We start from the raw sequence: 12,965 nt of genomic DNA on the forward strand, positions 1-12,965 counted from the left end.
GATCTGGTGGCCATGCTAGCACGCCAAGGTCTCCAGGTTATACCAATTTCCAGGAACACAAGCCCTGCACCCGCCGGACGGAGGAGCTGTGCGTCTGCAAATGTAGTTGGAGGTTGGAACAACGACACTGCAGAGCCATCGGCGGAGGTGCACTCTGATCCTATGTAGGAAGACCAGGACACTACAGACAAATTGACTGAACCCACAGAGTGTGGCCTAATGATCATGTGGGGGGGTCATCTAGTTGAGGTTGCAATTGCTCAGGTTCTTCCACAACAGAAAGTACTACATACAGTCCCGATTCATGAAGACTGTGCTGTGGTCAAAGTGGAGTATGTACTTAGTTCCTGGAGGGATCACGTGCTGGAAGACCCTCCTAATGACGAAACCAAGACACTTGGACAAACTCAATACCAGAGGATACAGTGGAAGAGGTGTTACATTAGAGTCAAGGGAGCACCAATTCGAACATCTTGTTCACAGACTACGGGACCGAATCCTTCCACACATGCTTCCCCACCTCCTCCTCCTCCAGGGGCACAAGATACTATGGGACAGATTCCTTCCGCACATGCTTCCCCACCACCTCCTCCTCCTCCTCCAGGGGCACAAGATACAAAAAAACTTCCATCCCCACCACCGCAAGATACAACAAAGATTCCATCCCCACCACCATTCCCAAGGCAACCCAAAAGTGCTCCATCCAAAAGCTCCCCCATTGTTGGTCCAAAGGAACATGCAGAAAAACAAGTTGCAGCAGCAACCAAGAGTGCTGGCAATGTCCCTTCAAAGGATGCTGTAGCAGCAACCAAGAGTGCTGTCAATGCCATTTCGAAGGATGCTGCAGCATCCAATAATAATGATGCCAAAGCAGGAGCCCAGAGTCATGCCACTGCTAATGTTGAGAAATCTGTCGATGACAATTCAAAGAAAGCCGCAGCTCCATCCAGGCCCAATAGCCCTGTCATTGATCCTGGTCAGACACCACCTGCACCAGACAGGATAGGCCTTGCACCAAATGATCTTAAAGAAGCCTTAGACAGCGCTCTACATGCTCAAATGAAACCTTCTGCAACCAACTCAAAGCAGCAGGAAAAGAAACTTGCTGCAGCGAAAAGCTCTCAGAAGCCTACCAGGAAGCTATCTGACAGAAGTGACAAGAAGGTGGCCAAACCTTGGACTGAAGTAAACCCAAAATACAAATTTGGAAAGCCAATTCTCAGTGTTGCTGAACTCAAGGATGCTGGATCTGCTACCAAAAATTTCCACAAATACTACATGGACCGTTGTAAGGCACAAGATCGGGAACCGATTTTGGGCGTGTTGAGGATCGGCTGGTGGGTTATGAGAGAAGAGGTAACGGATAAACTCAGTGTGGGCATCAGTGACTTGTACGATCTCTTCAAGTTGGATGCTTTGGATATGTCACTTCTCCGCTGCTTCATGCTGTAAGTTGCTTGAAAATTTAATCTGCTTCTCACTAATCATTTTTCTATCTAAATGTGATTTTTGCTTCAGTTCATCTTTACCATGTATTTTGCCTGCTTACACTTTGTTTTTTCCTAATCTTAGGTCTCTGGTTGTAGAAGCTAGGACGAAGCAAGCACCTGTGGGCTTCCTTGATCCTGAATCGCTGAACTCGACAATGATAACGTATTCCCGTTCTTTTTGTGTGGACTATATGGGACGTGGCTTGCAAAAATATGCTAAAAAGAAAATGATCATGTTTGCGCATAACACTGGTGGGCACTAGATTGCAGTGGTGATCCTTCTAAGGCACAACAGGGTCTTGTATTTTGATTCATTGAGGTTGTCCCCAATATATGATTTTTCCCCTTTGAAAGATGTCATTAATGAGTAAGTTCTTTCTTAACCTGCAAACTTCCTCAACAAACTCTATAGAGTTTATTAACAGTGCCCTAACCATTGTTGCATGTTTTGTTGTAGGGCTTGGAATTCTTACTGCAGCAAGAAGAAGTTGCCCATGAACAACTTGGAACATGTCATGAAGTTTGCGGTATGTATTAATTATTACCTGCCTGTGGAAGCTAGTACTAAAGCTTGAGTTTCTTTCTTCTCACCACTGTTTTTCTTTATACATTTATCGCAGTGCCACCAACAACCTGGTGGACACGTCTGCGGCTTCTATGTTGCCTATCACATGGTTTTAGCAATGGAATTAGTGAAGGGTAATCCTGAGGTACTTTCTTTCTCTTTGGGTTGGGATCTGCATTTGTAACACCTGCAACTGAACTGCACAGTTCTTGCTTATTAGCACTGCACATGTTTGGTAACCACGTATGTGTGCAGACTGCTGACTTTCTTATATTCAGGAATTTGAGGTAGGGCTTCGACCTCTCAACAAGGATGAGCTAGTCTACATTCGTGAAAGAACTACCGCATTCATCGTGGACCAGGTGATCAAACTCAAAGGACAATTTCACCTTGATGATAAAACTATGGTTGTGATGATTGACAAAAAGATGCTGTGAATTTTCATAACTCGTGATATGATGCCAGTGATGTGTAGCACTATTTCTTATCTTGTGAATTTTGTGATATTGATGTCAAGCCAGTGATGTTTCTTAACTTGTGAGATGGTGATGCCAGTGATGTTGTCCTGTGAATTTTGTAATATGATGCATGTGAATTTTGTGGATTTCTGTGAATTTTGTGGATTTCTATGAATTTCTGTGAATTTGGATGCTGGACCTAAATAAATTAGGGGCATATGCAATGAGCACATAGGAGGATCATAGGAGACGCGGGTTATTAACAGGTGTCTCCTTTCATACAACGAATGGAGACGCGGGTTCTTATTCAACGTCTACTTTGAAACAAGCAAAGGAGACGCGTGTTTAGAAGAAGCGTCTCCTTTCGTTGAGACAAAGGAGACGCGGGTTGACTAGAGGCGTCTCCTTTCGCTGAGACAGAGGAGACGCGGGTTGACAAGACGCGTCTCCTTTCGCTGAGACATTGGAGACGCGGGTTGACAAGACGCGTCTCCTTTCGCTGAGAGAGAGGAGACGTGGGTTGGCAAGACGCGTCTCCTTTCGTTGAGAGAGAGGAGACGCGGGTTGGCAAGACGCGTCTCCTTTCGTTGAGAGAGAGGAGACGCGGGTTGGCAAGACGCGTCTTCTTTCGCTGAGACAGTGGAGACGCGGGTTGGCAAGATGCGTCTTATTTCGCTGAGAGAGAGGAGACGCGGGTTGGCAAGACACGTCTCCTTTCGTTGAGAGAGAGGAGACGCGGGTTGCCAAGACGCGTCTTCTTTCGTTCAGGCACAGGAGACGCGTGTTCTTGACCCGCGTCGCCTTTATCTTGCTCAGGAGACGCGTTATGGAAGTGTTTAGAGACGTGGCTATGACGCGTCTCTTGTGTGTTGTTCAAAGGAGACGGGCATTTTACGCGTCTCCGATGTAGAGTCATTAGCGATGAAAAAATAGTGATGCGTTTTACCCGCGTCGCCTATGTGTCTTAACCCGCGTCGCCTTAGAATAACTATATTAGGTTAAGCTAATCGTATTATTGAAAGAATAACTATTTCATGTTTCAAATACAAATATGCAATCCAAATAGCTTCCTTCTATAGAACACCTGTACCAATTGCATAACAAATACTCCATGGCACATATGGCACAAAAATTCACTATATTGAGTGGTACACAACATAAAAAAGGTATGGCTTAGTCAAATGATTTTATAAACATAAGACCAATCACTCTAAACCCAAGTCATGTACCTGAAGACTAGGATATGTCAATTCTTGCTGTTCAGTTTCCCCTGCAGGCTTTTTCTGAAAACAAAAATGGACACAAAAAACCTTCAGGATGGTACTTTAGAATTTAAAAATCACGAAAAAAGAAAAACTAAAAGGATGCCTCCCCAATCTAAAGAGAATGTGCATCAAAGATGATTTCTTGGTCCTAATTTTGATGATGAAACTGTTCCATGCTTTAAGCATAACATGCCAGATTTTTTTGTATCTCTTCCCTTTAGACAGGAGAATCAACAAACAAGACTTGGAAGATTACCAATGAGAAGGCACAGCTAAAAGTCATGTATAAAAAGATAACCAGAATTTTTTATGATTTCAAGCCTTTGTAATGCAACCAGCCAATCAAGGAAACATATGGAAGGACAAGTGAATACTTAATTAAAAAATGTTTAAAAACACACACTAGGCACTAGGCAAGCGACAAAGCTCCGCCGAGTGCTTTTGGCAAGCCTAAGTGAGACTAGGCGGTTCTATTTTTGCAGGCAGCTAGATTAATATCATGTTAAATAGAGGAAATTGGGTATATTAAGAAGAAGTTGAAATTATCTTGCAGCCATGAGTTCTATGACAATAGTGCATCTTTCACCATCTCTAACTTACTCCACTTCCACAGTTAGATTAAGTTATATACCACCCTAGGCAGAAAAACACCTAGGCATTAGGCAAGGCGGTGTTGATCCACCTAGGTGCTGCCTTTTGAAACAGACATAAGGGGGGAAATGGTGAGATTTTATCAACACAAGCATGAACACAGTGAGTTATAGTTTTGAGGAAAATGAACACATATTATGGGCAGAACGGAGCTCAATTGCAAGCGGCGGTGCAGATCCTAAAAGTATAGCTGATCCTACTTCAGAAGATTGCACACATTAAAGCTGCTATTTGACAGATTTGTAGAACAAATACTAAACCCAATATGAGATGCAGCATACCTGAACATAGCTATGCTTCTGTAAATCTACAAATATCTCGCCGCAAGAATCCTTGCAATCTATAGCGTAAAATGCAATACGCTTGCTTCTCTTCCGACAGTTTTCATTAATAAACAGCTGAAATAACACAAAACAAATACAAAAACATGAGGCTGACAAACTTTCTGTAGAATAACTTAAGTAGAATAGGCAATAAGCACTAAGCAGTGGTAATAGTTCCAGAGAAGAATCTGCACATTTGTTTTAAGAGATGCACCACTAACTACAATGATGTCAAACTTGTCGAGGAATTCTCCATCAATCAGTGATGGATCACCTAAAGGAAACAACAAATCAGAAAAGACTTACTCGAATCAAACCCATCCAAAATCTTAGCAATCCTATAATATACAGCTTGTACAATTCAACCTATCACAAATTCTCTAGGAGAATCAAACTTTGTGGAATTCTGAAACAACACACATTAATATGAAACAGCTTGCACTCGGTATTTTTTTCTTACAAGAATTTTTTTAGAAGTTTTCTTACAAGAATTTATTTCTAAGAACAACCATCAGTTGAAGAATACATATCATAATAGCATCTTCCATCGGTACAAGACAGACAGGCTAGGACCACATGAATTCAAGAATGTAAGGATGGAATTTTTTTTCTTAATTCTGATCTACAAACTAGCAAGACTCTAGTTCAGACTGCAACTTACCCTTTTCGACAGAAACTCGAACCATAGGATTGAAATCTTTCAAAGACTCACAACAAACTTCGGCTAGAGATCTACCACCATATATGCTCTCGTCTGGAGGAATCAGGAAATTTGCATTCAGATCGTCCTCCGTGACCATGTGATCATCCATCAAGGATAAACTACCAACTCCTGCTAGAACAATATTCTTGCAGAACTACAGCATAGGAAAGAAACAACTTTCAATGCAAGTTATGGCAATGCTTTAACTAAATACCATACAAAAAATTACAAGTGACAATCAATATACATAGAAGAAATTAGGACCATCAATGCAGAGCAAACTCACACTTTAAACAAATATATAAGTTTAGTATGCTTCTGTTACATTACCTTTTATATTCAAGTATTCAACATGTTTTCTGTAAATACAATGATCTTGAGAAGACGCCTTAAGCTTAGTGTCATCTTTTATTCATAAACAACAACAGAACAAGAGGATACAGCAACTTCACATTTATATTAACCACAAACAAAATAAGAGGATAGAGAATTGAAATAAATTCCAGAAATTGGTTCCACCTCACCATTCGAGTACCCATATGATATTAAGTAGGCACTAAAGTAGAAATTTCAACTAAAAACTATCAAAGAACTTAGGTGTTGTTCCAACTGAAATGCTGTACAACCTGGAACAATAAGCCAAAAAACAAAATCAAAGAAGCAGGGGAGACAACCTAAAGCTAACCTGTAGTGCCTAATCAACCGGGAACAACTAGCAATACCATTTTCCAGATAAGGTCAAAATATACAAGGAAAAATATATCATTCTCCAAAACAGAGCAAAAGCACTCAACAACAGAATAGATGTAGGCAAATGCTAGAAAAATTTTGTAACTATTCCAACGATAGGCTAAACTAGCTAGCGATATAGGTTATAAAGCAACTCGAGCCAGTTTCAGTACAATACCCACAGTCACTGATTGAATATAGTTAGCAAAATACAAGTGAAGATAAGGATGTGGTGGGATGTACCACAGACAGTACAACTGCAAGAACATGTTTTCAGTTTACCTCGGTGGTGGTTCCGTTCAAGCCGCATACAAGCACATGCGCCTTACTTAGCCTGTTGCAGGGAACACAGATATGAAAAGCAAAGAGAAATTCAGTCAGCTTACTGTCCCAAGATGAAAACACGAACAAACATTTTGGTATGAATCCAAAATAAATCATAAACCCACAAAAAAAGTACTTTTTAACCTAGAAAATAACCAACACATGCTAAAAAAATCAAGCAAAATAGAGCGAAACCTACAGTAGAACAGAGACAAGGAGCAGGAATATAAATAATATATGCAGATAAAAGGAAAAGGTGAGTTCTTGTGCGGCGGCGCACCTCTTCTGGGCGTCGACGCCCCAGACGCGGATCTGGCGGTCGTAGAGCGCCGTCTCCAGCGCCGTGAGCTCCCCCTCCGCGCCGCCTCCGCCGTCCATCGCCGCGAGCGCCCGGATCCCGAGCCTGAGAACGCGAATCCGGTCAGCCGCCGGGGGGGGATCCGGAGAGGGGGTATAGCGGGCGAGGGTTTTGCAAGTGTTATTTTGGTAGGAGATTTTTCTTTCTTCTCTTTTTCGTTTCTTCCCCTCTTGTCCTTTTGACTTCAGCTAGACCTGGGCATGGGTCACCCGACCCGAACAACCCGACCCAACCCGCCCGAAAAAAACCCGACCCGACCCGACCCGAGCTACGTGGCGGGTGGGCGCGGGCCGTATTTTTTGACCCGCAACAATCAACGGGCCGGGCACGGGCCGTGATTTTTGACCCAAAACCCGACCCAACCCGAAAAAACCCGACCCAAAGGCCAAAAAAACCCGACCCAATCCGAAAAAAAACCCGACCCGACACGCCCGCGCAAGGTGCACGGGCCAACCCGACCCGACCCGGTGATAGGTACGGGTCGGGCGCGGGCCGTCCTATGCGACCCGTGACCCGACCTTGACCCAACCCGAACCCGACCCGACCCGACGTTTGCCCAGGTCTAACTTCAGCCTCTGTTTTCTGCGTCATCGTGGAGACGAAAGCACAGCCGTCCATCTCGGACGAACGGTGCAGATTTGCTACTGCACGGAAACCTACCCGTCAGGAACAGTAGCGGCAGAAGTTGTGTTGGGCTGGTACGATGAATAGTACTCGGTTGATAGAATAAATAGTATTATGTGAGATGAAATAAGTTGAAATAAATCGAAATAAGCTAAGCCTAGACAAACTGAACAGACTCTGTTAATTTGGTCATCGATTCATCGGAGTCTATGTTTGGTTTGAAATTTGCCGGTTGAATTTGGTGCAAATTTCTGGCTTCCAAATGATCCCAAATTAGACTCTTGATCCCGGTGACATTGCAAACCTTGCAATGACCGAACTATAAAAAGTGGGGTGATACAAAGGATGCAAAATCCTTACAGGAAGTGCTGCAATTTGGGAAACTGGAATGGAAGAAATTAGGTGATACCCCGCGCGTTGCTGCGGGATTTCTTAAATAAAAATTTAACGTGAAATTTGAAAGTAGAAAAATTAAGATGATTGCATGGCAACATTCACAAAAAAATCGATGGAAAACATAAATAGATGGCCCTAGTGGATGTTGATGTGGCATTTGATATAATGGGTTCCTATATAATGCGGATAACTTACATGTTAAGAGAAATAGAGTAAATGACTTTAGTGGGTGTCATATATATAGGCTATACATATGATATGAATTTTACTTGCATGTTATTTTTTATAAGGATCTGGTAGAAATTGATAAACTAATAGAAGTAACATCAATAGAATATTTGATCACATTATAGAAGAATAGGTGCTCAAAGAAATAGAGTATGTATATAAGTCTTTATGTTAATAGATTAAACATTAAAAGTATTGTAAAAATAGAGTATGTATATGACTTTACGTTAATAGATTAAAGATTAAAAGTATTGCATATAGTAGAGGTCATATGGACATTTTCTTGTTCATTGAATCTCGTAAAAATCGATAAACTAAAAGAAGAAACACCAATAGAATATTTGATCACATTATAAAAGAATAGGTGATGAAAAAATAGCGTATGGATATGGTTTTACTTTACTTAATTAAAGATTAAAAGTATTGCATATTGTAGAGATGACATAAATATTTTTTGTAATTAATAAGATATTGAAAGTTAGTGGGACACTTAGTGGAGAATGAGGTGGACATCTTGCAGGAAGAGAAAAATAATAAAATAGTTAGTGGGTGCTATCTATATAAGATATATAGATTGGTCGCTGCAGACGTACCCACGGAAGAACCATATCAAATCGGCCACAAACTTGGACAGATGATCCATGAGAGGAACCCTGTCGGAAGAACAGTTTTGGCACGGTTGCTGCCACAGGAACAGTCTGTGCGTGCTTCCTGTAAGAAAGAATGAGGAAACCTATGAACTCTACTCATCTGTCCCTTCAGTTCCGTCCAGTGCTCCTTGGAATTCCGGTGTGAATTAAGGATTTCTTTAGTTAGGTGAAAACAAATTGTCGAAAATGTCACGTCAAATTTACTAATGCTAATTAGGATGACTAAACATGATCTAATTATAAAACTAATTACACGGATGGACTGAAAATTGAAAATTATGAGCGAATCTATTAAGCATAATTAAACCATAACCATCATTAGAAGATGTTTGTTGTAGCTTGACATTGTTTAATCATAACCTAATTGGTCTCAACAGATTCGTCTCGCGAATTTACTCGGAGTTATGAAATGAATTTTATCATTAATCTACATTTAATACTTTTAATTAGTATGAAAACATCCGAGTAAAAACTTCCTGATCTAAACAAAACCTAAATTTGACGACGGAGTGCTTGCACTATGTCCACCCATGTGATGAAAACGGAAGTGATATATTTGTCGCTGCACCTTCCGATCTCATCATAATAGTATGTGTTAGTGATTGGTGGATAAATAGCCGAATTAACTGATCACCTCAACCAAAAGTACCAAATGTATATATTGACAGATAAATATTTTTTAATTGTTTATTTTAGTATTTTGCAAAAAAAAGTCCAAATAAAAAATTGCAAACATATATGCCGTCATCTGAAATGGTTATAACTAATTGAAATGGCCGAACGTGCACCATAGCAATCTTACCGCCATTTAACTAGCGAAATTTACCATCTCTGGTAGCACACATTCAAAAAACATAATGAATTCATATAAATAAATTTTATAATTGTAGCTCTTGGGCGATTTACAACTTTGTAGTTCAAACGTTTTTCATTTGCCACCAAGATGACACCAAATGAAAAAAGGTTAAACTAAAAATTTGTAGATCTCGTCGAGATCTACAATTCCATATAAAATTTATTTCCATCCAAGTTCATATGAATTGGTTATAATTTTTTAAAAACATAAATTCTGCTGATTCAACCGTCTGCAAGGTTGCTACAGTGAACCTTCTGGCGTTTCATTTGGTTATAACTTGTCGATTGCGCGTTGCTGCAAAATTTGATAGAGCTTTCCGGTAAACTACGAATCACTACATGTTCGAGTTAATACAAAGAAAAAACGTCCACAAATAAATTCGACGTTGTGACACTCGGGATTTGACTGAAGGAGATCGGTGACCAAAAATGACCATTCATTTTGTCTAGCACTAACAATTTATGTAATGATCCTTAGTTGGTGGGAGATGACATGAATAGTTTGCATGAATAAAGAATTGGTGGGAGATGATGTGCATAGCTTGCATGTAAAGACAAATAAAGTTAATGATGTGGAAAATAACATGGATAGCTTGCATGAAGAAATGATTAGTGGAAGATTATATGGATAGCTTGCATGTAGAGAGAAATAGAGTTAATGACTTATTGGTGTGCTTTTCTATAGGTTATATATAGATATAGATATGTATACAATTTTTTATTAGGACATATATTTTTAAAAATACTAAAATAAAAAAACTATATTGGCACAGGCAGGGATAACACATCCCATTCTGATTTTGCAGCCCAGTTTTCAGAGCCCAAACCGTACATAATGCGGCCCACGCGTTTCAGAGTCCTGATTTTGCAGCCGGACCGCCGCCGGGCCGCGCGGCCGGCAGCCTCCCTCGTACGGCCCAGGACTGTGCCGCCACAGTGCAGGACTGACACGTGTATAGGCCCTTTGCTTTGATTAGTTGGAGTGCCAATTTTTTTTATAGGGAATGTTAATTTAAATAATTTGATTAGATCCGGTTAAAGGATCCGTCTTATTGATGAATCCTTAATTTCTTCAATCATTGCCCTTGCTTGAGGACGATAATTTCTTTTTCCATTAAACATGGTACTCCCTCCCACCTAAATTATTATTCGTTTTGGCTTTCTAGATTCATAACTTTTATTCTGTATTTAGATGTATACTACATCTAAATATGTATAAAATAAAAAGCCAAAAAGAATAGTAATTTGGAATGGAGGAGGTACATATGACATGCTCGTTTATACTTCCATGCACACTCATCCATATTAATTCACATGAACACTCTACCACTACTCCACTTAAAACATCATCACCACCGACTTCAAACCCTCCATCACCACCGGGTTTGAGTTGACGGTGATAGCCTTTTACGAAAACAAAAAAAGAAATAAAAAATAGCTGGAGCCCCATGGCCCATCGACCGCCCCCGCGGGGCACCACCAACACTACTTGCACCACAACCGGCACCCCACTACGCCGCCGTCGCTGATGAAACATCACCCTTATTGATACGACCATGCCTAGTGATGAGCAAGAGCCGTTGACTCGAGCTCGAGCACAACAACTCAATTACTGGTAAAGTCGTTTTTTATTGTCCAAATAAGTTATTCTTTGAATGAGGTAATACTAAATCCTTGTGATGATGATCACTATGTGCCTGGGTAAAAAAACTCCTTAACCACATGTACCAATCGTAGGGACGCCGCAACAACTAAGCCATGCGAAGTCGGCTTCTCTAATATACTCCACGCCGGAGCCATTGTGTAATCAAGAAAATAACATGGAAGGGAGAAGAGTAATATTTTTTTTCCTAAAGATTATATCATTTCTTCATAGCCATAACGACCAACGTGTAGTAGCCATTCCTAGCAGAACTAGCAGTTTTAAATCTTTTTCAATATCCCGTAGCCAACTTCCAAACATGTTAGGAACACCATGAGGTTGAGATAAACCTAACGCCACATATATAACACATCACACAATACGAGCAAAACGACATTCAAATAAAAGATGTTTAATCATTTCAAAAACAACATATCCCTTTGGGTGAAGGTGCTTGTGGGGCCTAAAAGCTGACTATAAAGGATTCTTAATGTCATCAGTGCAGGCATAATTCCTAAATGCCTAACCTTTTACAATACGTGTCGTAAAACATCTTCAACTTAATCTGATGGCTAATATATACTAAGGGCCATGCTAATGTACACCTTTCCCTTATTTTTAACAAATAAATAATAATTAGATCCAACACTAGAAACACTACCCAAAAAAGGGGTTACTGATTAAGGCTTACGGATTTCCTCTAATAATAACCACTTTTTCCACTGGGGCTCTTGAATTTTCATAGTTTAGATTAATCCTTGTAAGTACAAACCATGTGCTAGATGCAGGTGATGGCAGAGTATCACAACATGCATGTACATATTTGCATGTGAAGCAAAAGGAATGGATCAGTCACATTTTCGTGTATCAATTATTAATAACTTGAAGTTGCTATTATTAGGTTTGGTATGCTAAGGTATGTAGGTCAGAGTAGTTAAATGTTTATATATATATTTGGGTTAAGTTGATTTGCTACTACTTTCGGGAAGCTTTTGTTTATCCCTATTTGGCTGCTGGATCCATCATTGAGCTGGTGGATTAGACTGCTATTAGACTTCTAAATTAGACAGAAGTGTTTAGTGGATTCTCGCGGTGATTGCAGAAAATGCAAGGGCTTTGTTGCAATCATTTGAGCTAACTTTGACATGAAGCATAAACAAACTCCAACCATGATCTAGCTAGATAGCTACACAGAGACGTTATTTTTATTTTATTTTCTTTTCGGCCTTGTTCATTACTACAGCACTTACCTAATCATTTGTTTCAGGATTTAGATTTTTACTTTTATTTGCACTCACTCACCTATTTATCTCCTTTTCCCCCTTTTTTTATTATCATTTTCATATCTCAGTGAGGGAAAAACTGGTAAAAAAGATAAGGAAAATGTAATAACACTTTTCAAATTAAAATCAGCCACGCCCCCAAAATTCACTTACTTCAGTCTATAAATCTGCCCTTTTGGGACTGTGAAAGACAAGCTCTGTATATACCTGCACTCCTGCAGGTACTTTCTGAGGGACCGAAAAGGCGACCAGAGGGGGGGTGAATGGGAGCCGATAAAAATTATCGCAATCGGAAGCTCGGCTTAAGATCCCAAGCACACACCCAACCCTAGAATCCTAGGTGAAGCGTGGAGTAGCTATGGAAGAGCTAGACCAACACGAAACAGCCCTAGGAACAAGTGAGAAGTAGCGCGGAAGCAAA

At 40.4% G+C, this 12,965-nt stretch overlaps 1 protein-coding gene across 2 annotated transcripts; it reads right to left on the reverse strand.

The window, feature by feature from the left end:
* Positions 1-3,506: 3,506 nt before the first annotated feature.
* LOC120683315 (SUMO-activating enzyme subunit 1A-like) lies at positions 3,507-7,020 on the reverse strand. 2 transcript variants are annotated; one of them, XM_039965387.1, is made up of 6 exons: positions 6,789-7,020; positions 6,467-6,518; positions 5,414-5,609; positions 4,947-5,026; positions 4,711-4,827; positions 3,507-3,796 (listed from the first exon to the last, which is right to left on the reverse strand). In XM_039965387.1, exons 1-6 carry the CDS (start codon positions 6,884-6,886, stop codon positions 3,719-3,721), a joined length of 621 nt encoding a protein of 206 aa, XP_039821321.1. In that variant the 5' UTR covers positions 6,887-7,020; the 3' UTR covers positions 3,507-3,718. The 2 variants fall into 2 exon arrangements, with proteins under 2 accessions (XP_039821321.1, XP_039821320.1); XM_039965386.1 differs by having other exon boundaries at positions 6,467-7,001.
* Between the last annotated feature and the right edge of the window lie 5,945 nt (positions 7,021-12,965).

This window comes from Panicum virgatum, chromosome 7N, assembly GCF_016808335.1.
Source record: "Panicum virgatum strain AP13 chromosome 7N, P.virgatum_v5, whole genome shotgun sequence".
NCBI classification, from domain to species: Eukaryota; Viridiplantae; Streptophyta; class Magnoliopsida; order Poales; family Poaceae; genus Panicum; species Panicum virgatum.

Bases quoted from the DNA above. Each gene is read 5' to 3' on its own strand.
- LOC120683315 (XM_039965386.1), bottom strand. From the start codon at position 6,625: ATGATTTATTTTGGATTCATACCAAAATGTTTGTTCGTGTTTTCATCT. The intron at 4,828-4,946 runs GTGCAGATTCTT...GTGTTATTTCAG, and splicing joins GTGCATCTCTTAAAACAAAT to CTGTTTATTAATGAAAACTG. The intron at 3,797-4,710 runs GTATGCTGCATC...TTTTGTTTTCAG, and splicing joins AGAAGCATAGCTATGTTCAG to AAAAAGCCTGCAGGGGAAAC.